This window comes from Poecilia formosa, unplaced genomic scaffold (assembly GCF_000485575.1).
Source record: "Poecilia formosa unplaced genomic scaffold, Poecilia_formosa-5.1.2 Scaffold169, whole genome shotgun sequence".
Lineage (NCBI taxonomy): Eukaryota > Metazoa > Chordata > Actinopteri > Cyprinodontiformes > Poeciliidae > Poecilia > Poecilia formosa.
In genome coordinates, this window is record NW_006800108.1 from 982,363 (window position 1) to 997,665 (window position 15,303).

At 37.7% G+C, this 15,303-nt stretch overlaps 2 protein-coding genes across 4 annotated transcripts; both read right to left on the reverse strand.

Annotated features, from left to right (window-relative positions):
* Nucleotides 1–986: 986 nt before the first annotated feature.
* Nucleotides 987–7,625, reverse strand: LOC103146842 (cytosolic non-specific dipeptidase-like). Of its 2 annotated transcripts, none has more exons than XM_007564902.2 (12): nucleotides 7,065–7,625; nucleotides 6,539–6,616; nucleotides 6,179–6,322; nucleotides 5,786–5,948; nucleotides 3,818–3,906; nucleotides 3,370–3,570; nucleotides 3,209–3,293; nucleotides 2,978–3,138; nucleotides 2,743–2,907; nucleotides 1,707–1,851; nucleotides 1,300–1,447; nucleotides 987–1,177 (listed from the first exon to the last, which is right to left on the reverse strand). In XM_007564902.2, the coding sequence occupies exons 2-12, from the start codon at nucleotides 6,596–6,598 to the stop codon at nucleotides 1,111–1,113; spliced, it is 1,428 nt and encodes a 475-aa protein (XP_007564964.1). In that variant the 5' UTR covers nucleotides 6,599–6,616; nucleotides 7,065–7,625; the 3' UTR covers nucleotides 987–1,110. The 2 variants fall into 2 exon arrangements, with proteins under 2 accessions (XP_007564964.1, XP_007564962.1); XM_007564900.2 differs by having other exon boundaries at nucleotides 6,539–6,664.
* A 443-nt stretch (nucleotides 7,626–8,068) lies between these two features.
* Nucleotides 8,069–15,282, reverse strand: dus3l (dihydrouridine synthase 3-like (S. cerevisiae)). Of its 2 annotated transcripts, none has more exons than XM_016677940.1 (16): nucleotides 14,906–15,282; nucleotides 14,149–14,258; nucleotides 13,026–13,296; nucleotides 12,575–12,926; nucleotides 12,239–12,309; nucleotides 12,048–12,143; nucleotides 11,859–11,900; nucleotides 10,968–11,120; nucleotides 10,777–10,893; nucleotides 10,035–10,100; nucleotides 9,780–9,890; nucleotides 9,352–9,448; nucleotides 9,153–9,228; nucleotides 8,718–8,906; nucleotides 8,397–8,525; nucleotides 8,069–8,319 (listed from the first exon to the last, which is right to left on the reverse strand). In XM_016677940.1, exons 2-16 carry the CDS (start codon nucleotides 14,226–14,228, stop codon nucleotides 8,247–8,249), a joined length of 1,923 nt encoding a protein of 640 aa, XP_016533426.1. In that variant the 5' UTR covers nucleotides 14,229–14,258; nucleotides 14,906–15,282; the 3' UTR covers nucleotides 8,069–8,246. The 2 variants fall into 2 exon arrangements, with proteins under 2 accessions (XP_016533426.1, XP_007564965.1); XM_007564903.2 differs by having other exon boundaries at nucleotides 14,149–14,269.
* Between the last annotated feature and the right edge of the window lie 21 nt (nucleotides 15,283–15,303).

The following is a 15,303-nucleotide window of genomic DNA, read 5'->3' on the forward strand; positions in this document are numbered from 1 at the left end:
AGAATATGAAATAACCAATAAAACTTAAAATATTTTGTCAAAACTTATTTCAGTGACAGAATTAATGTGCTTGTAAATGTATGCCTAAATTTGCAGTATCAATAATATGTAATATAACCTTTATTGTCCTTTAGTGGTGATGTGCAGACATACAAGCAGCAAAGTGACAAGAGCAGGTAAATTCACACAAAATAATAATATAAAAACAAAGTAAGAAACACAAAATATTATATTCCTAAACAAAAAGAAAGTACCAAAGCAATGACAAAGGCTTTTCCATTGGTTATGAAAAAGTAAAAAAAAAAGTATGTGAATAAAATCAAATATTGTCATTTTTAAACCAGAAATAAACTTACAATAACTTTTATACACACCTCAAGTCGATTGCAGTTTTGTATATATTTCATTTATTAATCAAACAAGATACACAGCGTAAAGCAAATGACGATTATTGCGCAAATTTGTGTACAAAAGCCACTCGCAATATGGCGGCGCCGTTTACGAGCGTTCTGTATTCTCATCGCGTGGGGGTTCTTGATCCTGTGATTTCCGCTGGTTCCAGTTCAGCTGATGTCAGTCATTTATGCTGATGTCTGCCTGTGACTCTCTTCACGTGATAGACGCTTCCCGTTTGCTACTGACAGACAAAAATGTAAAATAAAAATGTACAGCAGCATGCAAACAACAGGTGTATGCCTGCTCCTTCAATTAAAAAGAACAATTATTACAGATTATGACTGCTGTAGACCAATTATTCAAAAACAGTAAAGTCATTAAAATGTATGCTTGTTTATATGTTAGTAAATTAAAGCAATATCGTCTCATTTAGACTGATATGTTTCAGCGTCATATTTCTGCTGCAACTTGCAGAAGTAAATTATCATGAAGTAGAATATGGTATCCTTTTTGTCAACAGCAAATCTCTAACACTAATTAAACATGAAAACACCATAAGAAGGAAAAATATCACCAGTGTCCAAAAGCGATTAATGTGAAAGCCAGTTTATTGTCAGACGTCTCCAGAAACACTTTTAATTGAAAGGTAAAAATTGTACTGAAAGGGTTCAGGTTCTGAAAATGAACACAGATGTTATTTAAGACTTTATGAGTTCAACCCAGTTTTGAAACTTCATGGAAGTAAGCAGCCAGCATCTTGATTCCTTGAATGTAGTTTGATCTGGAGAATTTGGATAAAGAACAAGATTTTATTTGAAAGAAGAAAAAAAAACATAGCTGCTAATTTTATTTGATCTTTTCCATGTTTCCTTATGTATTTAGAAAAACTATAAAACCTCAAACCTGTTGATCTTTTCATTTTGTGAGTGAGCGCCATCATCGGAGGATCCGATAGGAAGCAGCATGACGTTCCGACCCGTTGCCTCTTGGAAGGTCAGAGTGATGGGAATGCTGCCGCCCTCACGGGTCAGGTCCGGCTCAACGCCAAAAACTTAAATTAAACAAATAAGGTAAAAAAAATAAAAACAAAAACAAAGCAGGATGAAATAATGGGAGAAGATGCTCAATTAGCTGTTTTTTACATCTAAAATTATTAAAATGTATCTATATTCTGATATGTAGATGCATTTATTTATTTATTTATTTTCTGTGTATATTTTAATCCACAAATTCTTTTGTCTTTGACGCACAAAACCTTATTAACACTATTTGGTACAAATGTGCGTTTTTTAAGCAGAATATTTATTTACCTGTCTTCATTGCTCTTCGACCAGCCATGTAGTGAGGATGGTTAAAGTCAGACACCCAGGCTTTGGCCCCTTCACCAAAACTGTACACCTTCATTTTATTAGGACTTCCCAATTCAGCAAATTTCTTCTGCACATGGTCGATCACCTGAACAATAATAGAAGAGTGAAAGAGTTTAAAAGAACAACGCATTTGCTATTTATGAACTCTGGAAATAGATACATGAAAACTAGTAACAAACTGAAGCTTTAGGTTTATGTTATCCATGTAAAAGGTCGGCCGAATTGCAGTCTGATGAGCAACCAGTGATTAAAAACTAACACCAGCATATGCGGTTGACGTAGCCTTAATCGTAATCGGACCCAATTCCGATATTTTTCTGACGTAATGCGACCTGTATCTGATCTTTTTATTACAGTCTGAACAACACAGGTCGGATTTTTTTTCCCGAATACGACCCAGGCTGCTTGGATATCCGATACGTATCCGATCTTTTCAAATGTGACCTGAATCCCAACGGCCAGATATTGAACGTCATTGATACTCGACAAACGTCACTAATCTGCGTCCTGATACGCGCAAGCGTGAAGAAAAACAACAACAACAACAACCATGGCGGAATGTAATGAGGATTAAGTTGTTAAAGTGCTGCCTCCTGTCGCACAACAACTTCAAAATCGTAAGCTAAGGTCCACCGTTAGCATCCATGTTTACTTCCGCAAACACTGAGCACGACTTCTTTATCGCGGTTGGCAAAACACTGAGAACGCTGACGCTATGGCGCCCTCTACTGCGCATGCGGGACACTTTCAGGTTGTTTGCTGTTCACACGAGAGAACACGTACAAATCGCATATATTTGGCAGTGTGAACGACCATGACAAAAAAAAAAAAATCAGATTTGACAAAAAAATCTGAATTGGGTTGCATCAGGTTGCGGTGCGAACATAGCCTAAGTCAGCATTCTAAAGACCATTTAAAGACATTTTCATTTTTCAAAACACCGCTTTCATGTCCAGTTGAAAGTAATTCAGTCTACCTGCTTTTCCACGACTTTGGGGTCCATGTCAGGGACAAGGCGGATGGAGAATTTGCCAATGACCTTGTGGGGAATAACAGTCTTGAATCCAGTTTCAGAAAACGCTCCTTCGATTCCGTGCAGAGAAAGACACGGATACCTCCAGCGATGCATCAGGATTTGTTCCTACAATGCAAAACATCAGCAAAGTCCCAGTGGTTCTTATATATTCAGTAAGTAAAGGAGATTTATTTACCTTAGTTTCATGCAGCAGCTTTCCAGCTCCCACATCTTGGCAGTACTCAACCACGTCAAAATCGATCTTATCATATAGTTTTTTCTCCTCTTCTGTCAGAGGAGCGACGCTGTCGTACATCCCAGGAATCAAAATCTTTCCCTTCCTGTCGATGAGACAGCCTGTGAAGGAAGAAAATACACAGTGAAATTTTACAGACAAAAGAACAGTCCCTAGATCATCTCTATTTACCCATGAGTGAAATGAGATCAGTCATGGCCTCATGAACCGAACCGCCAAAGACGCCGGAGTGAAGGTCTGTCCTGCTGCACTCGACCTTCATATCAAGATATAAAAGTATCATTAGGATTTACCCCCAAAATAACCACCTCTTTAAATAACAGAGACTTTACCTCGATGAAAAAGCCGCAGATTCCTCTGAGGCCGTAGGTGATGCACGGTTTGGTCTTTCCCAGCCAGTAGTTGTCAGAGATGCAGACATAATCCACGTCTTTGAAGAACGAATCTTTTCGAGAAAACACCAGATCGTCCAGACCCTCAGAATCCGACTCCTCCATTCCTTCAAAGCAGAACTTGATGTTGATGGGAAGATCCTGCAAAAAGAAGACAAACATATACTGTAAAAATAATAATAAAGCTCAATTTCTGGGGTTATACCCACTGAATGCAGAAACCATTTCACCACAGATTTGGACGAACCAGACAACATGGCACCCTCAAAGTTCTTTATAATATGGTTTTGTTTAATTTTTTCTGAGGGGGAAAATGCCAGATTAAAACTACAAACACGTTTTAGCACCAACATTAACAGATTCCCTAAAACGGCAGCGGTGAGTTTACCGTCCCGATCTTTTGATGGGCCTCGATGCAGTTGAACCAGGCCAGAACCGGACCCTTATCATCAGTGGATCCTCTTCCGTACAGCTTACCTACAAAGATAAAACTCAATTTAACCAGTCTGTTGTTAATTGTTTTTTTTTTTAAACAAATCATTTACCAGAGACCCTTTGCAAAAATTATCCATGTTCCTTAGTGCTGCCATCTGGAGAACAGATGTTTTCTCAATTTTTCTTTTCATCCTACATCAAAATGTGCCAAACTGAGAATAAGCATCTTTGAGGGACAAAGTTTAAATCAAACCTGCTCTGCTGAAGCAGCAGTGGAAGAGCTTGCTTCACCTGTCACTCCCTCTTTTGTATTAAACAGGGTGTAGTCCAAATATAAAGCACATACTGTCAGCACTTGCTGTGGCATTGTTTCGATAAGTTTCTGCAATTTATGCATTCATGCAATGCATTCATTTCCATCCACAGTTCAATTAATTTTTGTAGAGTTAGACTGCCGTGCAAAGTCACAAAGCTTCTCACTGGGGTAAAGATTTGGACTCTGGTGGAAATGAAGCTACTTGCACAATTTAACCCTGGTGAATCCTGGCATCCTCATCTTGGATTAAATTTGTCCTTTCAGGGAAGAAGGGACACATCCGATGATAAAATGATCTGGTATACATCCAGGTCGTCACCTGATCTCTGATCTGACCAACTGCAGAAACCCCAGATCATGGAGCTGCCGCTGCAGACATTAGGCATGAAGGGGGCATCACTTCATCTGACTCCCATCTTATCCCGACACACCAATTATTGGTCTAATTCTTATACTGTTTCATAAATTTGACCCTTTCACCCCAATTAGCGTCACTTGTCTGTGCTTTTCTCACAGCTATGAAACAGTTTCGTCCCGGTCCGTTGAGTTCTCTTCGCATTGCGATGCTCTTAATTTCACTATTCAACACAGGGCAGTGAGTTTTGATTTAAAATGCTTAAAGCAGGGATGTCAAACTCATTTTCGTTTTGGGCCAGATCAAGATCATGAACGCTCTTAAACGGCCGGTTGTTCCTGAATGTGTTGATAAAACCTGATCACAAACTGTTAAAATAGCAATGAATTCTTAAAATCAAATATAATTGAACATCTTTTCAGTTCCTCCAGGATTTAGTGATTCTTTTTGTGATTTTTTGCAATAAAAATCAAAGTGTTTGTCGTATTAATTTGGAAATATTAGCAATATTTGCACTTATTTATGATGGTAAATGCAACTTTTTATAACTCTCTAGATCATAGATCATAGACTATATTCTGACATCAATTAAAGCTGAGGCAGCTGTTAAGTGCGATTAAGAAAGTTTTTGACAATTTTTGAGAAAATCTGCAATAAACTCCCAATTATTAGTGTGATTTGTTGATTTTGCATGAATTTCCACAATAATTTGCAAGAAGCCGAAGGGACTGATACAATTTGGCAGTAAACAGATAAAAACTGCACTGACTGATTGATAACATAATATTTAAGCACATTTTGTTTTTAGTCTATACTCTATTGGCCAAATAAAAAGCTACGGCGGACCGGATTTGGCCCACGGGCCTCAAGTTTAAAGGGATTGCCAATAAAGATAACTGAAGATCCACATTTCCTCTGTGAAGATGATGATTCCCCCTCTGTCCTTCCAGGTTTTATTAATGCGCTGGACATTTCCTGGTAGATTTAGAGGTTTGGTAACACTTTATTTGAAGGGCTGCGAATAAGACTGACATGACACTGTCATAAACATGACATAACACCTGTTATGAACATGAAAAAGTATTTACGAATGTTTATGACAGTTGTCATGAAGTGTCATTCGGTAAATAATGACACTTTTAATGCAAAGTTGCATTAAAAGTCTATTAAAGTGCCAACTTTGCCTCTATTCAACTCCTAAAAGTGGTTCAGCCTGACTTTTTGCAGATACTGGAAGCTTTTGCTCTTACCGTCTTTCTCCACCAGAGTGAACGGCTCGGTGTCCCAGCCGTCCTTCACCTGAGCAGGCTGGACGTCCAGGTGACCGTAAATACACACCGTCTTCTTGGCCGGGTCCGAGCCCAAACTGCCCAGGAGGATGGGAGGCAGAGGGATCTCCTCTCCAGAGGGAAGCTGCACGAATTAACATAAATACAAGAATTATACAAATCTGTTTTTCCAGCTCAAGGTTGGAGGTTGATGGAGTTAAAAATATAGAGAAATGTTCACAGCTTCACGAAAAAGATACAAATTAAAGTATCCTAAAGTACAAGACAAAGTACTCATCTTTTATCACAAAACTACACATTCTAAGATATTAAAAAGTTTGATTTTTAACAAATAAAAGTGAAAAACTCTTTTACCTTTTGGGTGCCGTTGTCCACCAGCTCCACTTTCCCCCCCAGCCTCTTGATCTCATCCGCTGCCATCTCCATCATTTTCTGGATCTCTCCGCGCTTCTCGGGCCAAACGGACACACTCTGGACGCTGACCCATTCTGCCAGGCGCTGAGCAGAGAAAGTTCAAACATGTTCTGATATAGTCTCATCTAACTGATCATGGAAATTTTAATTTTATTCCTCCAAAAGAAAGCAAAATCCACATTGAAGTCTCAAAGTGCAACCAGAGAGCTGAGGCTAAATTTTGTTCAACTGATTTTATGCCAAAAGTAATTTAACTTCCTGATTAGCTGAAAATCACAGTGAAACAAAAAGAAATCTTACCTGCACATAGAGATCATCGTGCTCATCCACATACTTAAAAAGTGCTGGAAGGTGAGCCATTTTTGTGGGTAACAGCAGCTGGAGGGTTGGCAAGCAGAATGAAATGAAGATACTCGGTTCTGCAGGCTGGGAACAGAACCCACGCCCTGCATCAAACCTGTTTTCTGCCAGGCAAATCTAACCAGACAAGAAGTCAGCAACAGATTTCTGCATCCTATGTGCACAAAAGAGCGTCAAAGATCCTTCCTTCCAACTTTATAACCAAAACTGCTCTCTGCTCTTTATTTTTAATCTGTTGCTGTTTCAAAGACATCTACTCAGTTACACATTTTTGTGCTAGTATGCCATTTTTAATAACCACAGTATTCTTATGTTGTACATATTTTTCCATTTAAAAAACGTATTTCTACATTAATTTGAATATGAATGCTCCCATTTGCCTTTAGCTTAATATTCCCAAAGTGGGACAAAAAAAAAACAATATTTCTATTCCAAGTTTAAACATTTAGAAAAAGATTTTGCAAACCAAATATATTTGGGTAAGATCCACAAGAAGGAGTCATGTGTTAGTCCACAGCTGGGATTTCTAGCATTTTACTCAATTACTGCTACAATCAGACGATACATTTTACTAAAGACTTCCTGCCCACATGACCGAGACCATGTGACAAACACCAACCACGAACTGAAAGTTTCACTTTGACAGATTTCTGCATCCTATGTTTAAGATAGTTTCACCTTCAGTTCGCACGTAAACAGGAGGCAGGTCACTGGAGGATGTAAAATGTCTGACCGGCTGAATCCAAACGGTGTTTTTTACTGATAACCTAGTCATATACAACCGGTTAACCTTGATGTGTTCTGCGTTGTGTTCAGTTGAAGAAGGGAGTCAGACCACAGGAGTTGCTGGTTGATCTTTAATGCAGGTTGCTGGCAGAGGCCTGCACAAATAGAAATAAAAATGCCCTTTAACATGCAGCTCTTCCATTCACAGGAGTCGGAATTCCCCTAGCACAGTGTTTCTCAACCCTGGTCCTCACCGCTCCCCCCTGTCCTGCATGTCTTAGGTGCTTCCCTTCTGCCACACACCTGAATTGTATCTCTGGGTGATTAACAGGCTTCTGCAGTCTTGATGGTCATGCAATCATTTGAATCAGCTGTTCTGGAATAGAGGCACATCTAAAACATGCAGAGCAGGGGGGCGCTGAAGACCAGGGCTGAGAAACACTGATCTAGCAGATAAAAGAAACCCTGTGACTAATAATATCTGCTCTAACATTTACGAAAAATGTTCTGAACTTGTCAAAAAGAATACTCCTCTGTATGCACTAAAAAAAATAAACATTCACAGCTGCATGTATTTACAATTAAATTTCAAACATTATAATAATAAAAAATAAAAGCACCTTTTCCAAAATTGTTACACATGAGTAAAAAGAAGTACAAGCGGATCATCAGGGATTATTGTGTCTTTGTCCTGATGTAAAATATTTTCTTTCTAAATGCCATCGAAAAGAAAACAACCACACCTCAAGTGCAACTCCTTTATTCTGCTTCACAAAGCAAATTAAACAAGATTAGTAGTAGTCTCTGGAATTTATAAAACATTTTTCCATTATCTAGTTTTTTTTTTTTTTAACCACCCAAAAAAATAAAATAAAATGAAATAAAACAAACAGACTCTTCTAGTTGCGTCACTCAAAGAAAATCACTTGTAGGAATTTGCTTTGTGTTTAGGTAAAAAGTTGAAATTCTTCGGGACAGGTCCGAGGAGCATTTCACTGAAACAACAATACAGAAGATTTTTATTACAATTTAACAATGAGAATGTCACTTAATTAAATGTTCTGGCTCTTACCTGATCCTGATCCAGTCGTCAACATTCTGACTGGCCATCAGCGACTCCAAGTAGTTCCTGCCCATGTAATACGGCGGCCGCTCATTGATCTTTTGAGGAACTCGTTCCAACAAGCCAACAGGAATATATCTATTTAAAAAAAACACAGCAGTTCATACTTAAGGATTGATACGTTTAAATACACACCAACCAATAAGAACTTCTCATCACATACTGGAAATTTTATCATGATTGTTTCACTAGGATACTAAAAGGTATGAATATCACAAGTTCAATGGAGGTGAAAAATATTTTTAAAAGTATGATGGTGATGTTGCAGACCTGCACATGAAGGAGAGCCACTCCAGCAGGAAGTTTCGGGTCTTTTCGACGCCCCGGGTGTCGGAGCCCCAGTGCTCCAGCCCGAAGTTGGTGAAATCCCTGAGGATGTCCAGCCGCTCGCTGGACGAGACGTCCCAGTGTCGGCTCTCCTTTATCTCCGTGAAGATCCAAGGCTTGATTAGGGCACCCCTGAGAAAACAAATACAACATTAAACAAAATGATACAACAACTTAAGAATATTTACAATTAATTATTTTTTAGTTTTAGCTTAGTTTAAACTACTTTCCCTTTTAAATCCAATAGAAGCGATAAAACAGATTTAAGTAATTCCCAAGTAAAAACAGTAAAACTGAAAGAGGGTTAGTTCATTCATCATGACTGTAAATCCAGTGGCTCACATTACTTTCTCATTAAAGTATGTAAACAATTCAAACCTTGCAATCATGATGCCAGAAACACCGGTCTCTTTGGCTTTCACTGCGTCTTCATAAGACAGAATGTCTCCATTACCTGGACCAACAAAAACAAGTTACATCAGAAAAACCACATCCTTAGACCTATAAAAGGTTTTACAGGCTTTATGTCAACACTCAGATTCCTCCACCATAGAAATAAAAAAACAAAATGACGCACCAAAGAGTGGAACAGGGTCGGCCAGCTTGGCACATGTGCTGATATAATCCCAGTCAGCTAACTTTGTGTAGCGCTGCTCCCTCGATCGGCCATGCAGCTGCAAAACAACACCGTCATTATGAGTGGTATGTGCAGTATGTCTATAAAAATAACATAAACATAGAGGTGGAGAAGGAAAACATGATGCATGAGAAGATAAGACTTTACAGATGAGGCGAAACCACTTGGGAATTCATAAAAATAAAATTTTTAATTGGCTACCGCTTAAAACTTTATTGAATAACAAATAAACTGCAAATTTCTAATCAATTGTTAGTTTTTGAAATTCTTTTAATATGAGAATTTAGTAAAATTTCTCTTCTTTTGAGATTTCTCCTCAAAACAAGCCATTGTCAAATTCATTTCGAGTCATTTAAGACGAGACTCACGGTAACCATGGAGACGCCCCAGTTCTTCATTTCTCCGATGAGTTTGTGTGCGATGTTGGACTTCTCCTGAACACCAGTGCGGATCTTGACGGTTACAGGGACATCTAGTACCTTTAGAAAGAAACAAGAACTGCATTAAATTGTTCAATTTCTTAATGCCGTTAATATTAAATCACTATTTCATGGCAACTAGCAGCAAACATAACAAAAAAATAAATAAATAAATAAATAAATAAATAAATACTCTGTACTTACATAATTCATTCCTTTGATTATCTGTTCAAATTTTCTGGTTCTGGTCATCAAGCCACATCCTCCACCCTGAAGCACAAACAAAAACCACTGTGAACGAGTTTAATAGTTTCTACTAGTCCTGGACAATAGATCAAAACAATGATTATCGCTATAGACACGTGATCAATATCAATAAATGTCTGATAGAATAACCAATATTGAATATACAAAATGTACATTGAACTCTGAACCAGAATCACACAGCATTTTGGGAGATGTAGGCAGAGGAAAGACCTTAGCAGCTCTAAAGAAAAGATTGTGGAATCAACTGACTCCCTCACTCCTTGGTTACCTAGCAACTCACTCATTCCTTGGTTACCTAGCAACAATCTGTTGAGTAACTGACGCAGAAACAGTTTAAGGTTTTGCCACTGTGCCTCATAACTGCCTACAGATAAAAAACAACTTTGTGGAGTAACAACTGTGGACAAAACAGGAAATGTCAAGCCACCAGTTTGGTAGTATTTCAGATATTTAAAACAAAAACTAATCAGTAATCAATCATTGAAAGTTTTTTTCAGTCATATTGTCCAGACCTGGTTTCTGCCATAATATAGTAGCTCTTGATGTTTAATTTGTGTTTGTTATGAGGCTCGACAAAACTGGGCCACAATTTTCAGAGTGACAGAATCAGAAATGTTAACGCCAAACCGAAAAATCCCAACTAATCTGACGAGAACAGAGCGGTTAAATAAGAGCTCACCTTCTTGTAAACCAGATCAATGGGGCATCCTGAGTTGATATCCACAAAATCAACGTCGGTGTAGTTGTTGATGAGCTCCGCACACCGCGTCATGGTGTCAGGGAAACAGCCTTCAACCTGGAACAACACCTCACACTTCACATCCAGTCACAGAAACCTGCGCTTGAACTTCGAAGTTGGAAAAGCATCACCTGAACACCAAACAGATCCTCGCTCTCATGCCTCTTCAGGAGGGCCCATTCTGACTGATGCCCCTGCAGCAGATTCGTGCACATGGCCATCTCCCCGCAGGTGATGTCTGCACCGAAGCGCTTGCACACACGACGGAAAGGCAAGTTCCCACACTGACAAGACGTAAAAAAGACCAATTTTGATGTAAACAATATGGCGGCTTAGTCAGGGTTTACAGTCACCTGTAGCGCTATTTATACACCCTAAGCCATATTAAAACCACTTAAAATATGTTTGTTTAGATGTTATGCGACAGACTAAACACTCTATATTTGTGCATTGTTTTTAAGAATCTTAAAAGTGTGGAGTGCATTTATGTTCAGGGTGATGCTTGGCAGAACCACTTTTCACTGCAACAACTTTTTCCCTGTATCCATAATTAGGTTGGTTAGAAAGGGTCCAAAAAAATCGTTTTTTTGAATTTCTTGCCACTGATTCTCAATGAGCTTTACGTCTGGACTTTGACTAGGTCATTATTATATTTTATTATTTTATATAATACACATTATTATACTTCAATTTTGCTCTAGCTTTTTATTTATGGTTGTTGTACATATAAGATTACTATCTTTTTAGCTTCATCTAAGCTAAAAAGGAGAAGCTAACTCTTACCATAGAAGAAACATGGTAAGAAACATAGAAGAAACAATCCCACATCATGACACTACCACCACCACGTCTTACTATAGGAATTGTATTCATGCTAAAGTATCAAAGTAAAGGAAGTGCTAAACTTTCTGACTTAATTGCAAGAATAATTGCACTCCACCACATAAAATCCCAAAAAACACATTAAAGTTTATAATTATAAAAAATTAAACATAAATTAAATGAGTACTGTTTTTACTTACAGTTGTTAGAGGAGCAAGATAGAGCTTGTCTTTGAAGTCCACCTTGAACATATAGACATAACTTTTAATACAAAACTTTTAAAAAATACTCCCAACTTTCAAAATATGTCTCTGCTAGTACTTCTGGAAAACCTGTAGTGTTATTTAATTAAAAGAAGAACTTTGGAGTAAAGTTTGGCTGACATTTACCTTTTTCTTTTCACAGGGCCGCAGTTTGATAACGTCGGCATCAGTTAGCGGGCCTACAGTCTTTACTGGCGGCTGGATATCTGGACAGGTGGGCAGCTAGTTACAGAGCAAACATTTAAGTTTATACACCCCTAAAAACATAATAATTGAGACACTCTGCAGCAAATGTAGTTAAGAGAACAAGGGTGTACCGATTCTTCCGTAGAAACATGCTGAATTTCTTCTTTTGGCTCTGCAGATACCTCTGCTGTACAAACATCACCTGCATAAATAAAAAAAGGAATTATCACATTTAAATTTGTCAAGTTGAAGCAACATTTTCAGTTTTGCAAATAGTTAGTTTTATTAACTTCCAGTAATAGGAACATGCTGCTGCAATGAGTGTTAATTATTTGAGTCAAAAAATAAGTTTTAGTTTGTAAAATTGGTTTGACAGTCATAATAACGTGTTCTTTAAAGCCGCTCCCTTAGATTGTGAGAGCAGGACAGTTTGGACTCTTATAAACAGAAACAGTTCTGCGTCTTACCATTGCTCTGCTGTTCCTTCTTATCTTTGTTGTCTGAAAGCATTTTCAGGTATTCCTCTGACTTTTTGAAGGTGACAGAACGTTTCCTCAGGCGATACTGCAGATCTTTACTCAGGCTGTTCTTCACCAAAGTCCTTCCTTCGTAAGCTTTGACCAGCTCTGCCTTCTCCATGGTTTTAAAGTCAGCTGTAGTGTGCGCCGTGGCGAAGCGGCAGGCAAGCCCGTATTCACACTTTCCAAATGTGTCGTAGAGGTAACAACGTTCCCCGATGTCGGCAGGCTTATTGGCCAAGTACTCGGCGACGTCATGGTAAAAGATGCATTTGTCCCCAAACTTACATTCACCGTTTTTCTAGGAATGGTTAAAAAAAGTCAAGAGAATAATCAATTTTTACAGGAATCTGAAAGGATTGCATACTGCATCTTAAAAAAAGGAGGAGGTTCAATCTACCTGAATGACTGACAAACACAGTCGCTTTTCTTCATAAGTGGTGGGTTTTATGTGTGGCCTCGACTTATTCTGACCACGAAATCTTTTCTTATCCCGTTTTTCTGTTTTCTTCACATCTTCATGGTCCAGTTTGGATTTTTTACATTCAGGTTCGTCCACAGAGGGATCCTTTTTCTCTTGTGGCGTCTCATTTTCAGCGGATTTCTCTCCTTTGGAGCCCTGCCATTCTGAATCCAGAAAGCCATGAAATGCATCTTTGGTGGTGATGAATCTGCAAAAAAAAAAGAAAAAAGTAATTTAAAAATATGTTTTAAAATACTTTTAAAACAGATCCAAAAGCAACATTAAAAAGATTTGTCAAGAATGCCAAAATACAAGCCGAAAACCTTTAATAAATAAATCACTTTATGAGCCTCTATGAGGCTATAGGTTGTTTTTCTTAACTCTGATTTTAAAAAAAACATTAGCAGTCAACAGAATGTTTGCAATTTCCCTTTAAGGAGGTTTCTTACATATTTCCCAAATCAAAATTTCATATCGCCTTAAAATTTACAGAGTTCTCTGTCCATTTTACCTCAAATTCAAAGTGATGAATGTGTATATATAATGCTTCTCATTCCTTATATGATATAACCTATTATGTTACATAATCGGTTTCACATTACTGTATTTTCCCCCTATATTTATGTAGATTTCTAAGACATTTAAATCAAACTCCAGGCTGTGGGAAGCCTGTAAAACTCTTTTACAAGCTTTAGTATGCTTTTCTTTTTTGAGTGAGAAAAACAAGCACAATAAACAATTAAAAAATTGTCACCACCTAAACTAAACCAACAAGAGCTTCTACTGCGTATTGAAAAATTCCCAAATACTGCTGACAGTGCAAATACTTATCCCATTCTGCATAAGTAGACAATGATAAAAAAAAATAACTGGGTTTGACAAAAGTAAAAACTCTCACTGACATTCTGCTCTGTTAGCTTCAACAGACGAAGGCAGTGTGTAGTGCCGAGTTGAAGCATGAATACGCCACAATGAACTATTATCATGTTGAAGCTGATTCCATGAGATAATTACAGTACAGCGCTCCCTCTAGTGTCCAGTGTTGATGAAAGTTACTTACTCTTGTTTGATAGCAGCTTCACCTTTTACAGCTACATGTGTTGCCGTTTCTGTGGCGTCTTTCGCTGATGCCTCCATCATTTGGTCAAAGACTCACTCCCTATTCTTACTCTGAAATGTTTCTATAAAAGATAAACAGATAAACAGCAGAATATAACTGAGTGTTTCATGAAAAGGACGCTACCAAACATATGTGGTTTGTAGATGTAATAATTGGAAATTTGCTTCATATGCCACTCTATTTTTAGAAGGATTTTAGATTAAATTACACAGAGTTGGGCACTATTTACATGACTTTCAAAGGCATTTGGTTGTGCTGGATTTTACTTAAAATGTTTGTGAAATTTCTTGAACCATGTCAATCACATTTACTAAGATGAACTTAACCTTCTCTGACTGTAGCACAAAAATAATACAGTTCCAGTTTCTCTATTTAAAAAATAAACGCTAACTTCTAATCAGTTACTATAATATAGATACACAATAATTTAAGAGATCTTAGGAGCCTTTTAAATGCATTTTTTCACGTATTTATGCGTGTGTTCGTACCATTTCCTAATTCCCACTATACCAATTATGCTAGAGATTTAATTCTGATTATTTATCTTCAGTCAGAACACGTTTAACTTGCACCTAGCTGCTCCTAGTTTTAGTAGCAAAGCTCCACTTTGTTATGATACACTTAAACGCAGTCAAAACTAAAACATCTTTACATGTCAAGTTATTTAGAATAACAGTCCACAAAGTCTTTCACTTACCTGTTTCTTTATCAAGTTGTCAAAATAGTTAGTTACATAAACTGCTCCAGCAGTAGTTAACTCAAAACTCTGCTAGCAAGCTAACAAATTAAAGCGCGTTTTCCCGCAAGCTAGCAGTTAACTTAATGTTCAATAAAAAGCTTAACCTGTCTCGTTAGGAGCTACAACCGCAAAGAAAATCGGTACAGATAACATTGACTATATTAATTCACTTTCTAACATGCAAACCGTGCAGTTAAATTTCACCACCTTGTGGTAACCGATGTGCATCAGTTTAATTATTCCCGGAGAGAACGTCTAAAGATTGGTTCCGCATGGAGATCTCCGACAAACTATCTATTTTGAAAAATATTTTTATAAATAAATTTCGAACAGAAATGAAAAAAAGTTAGCATACA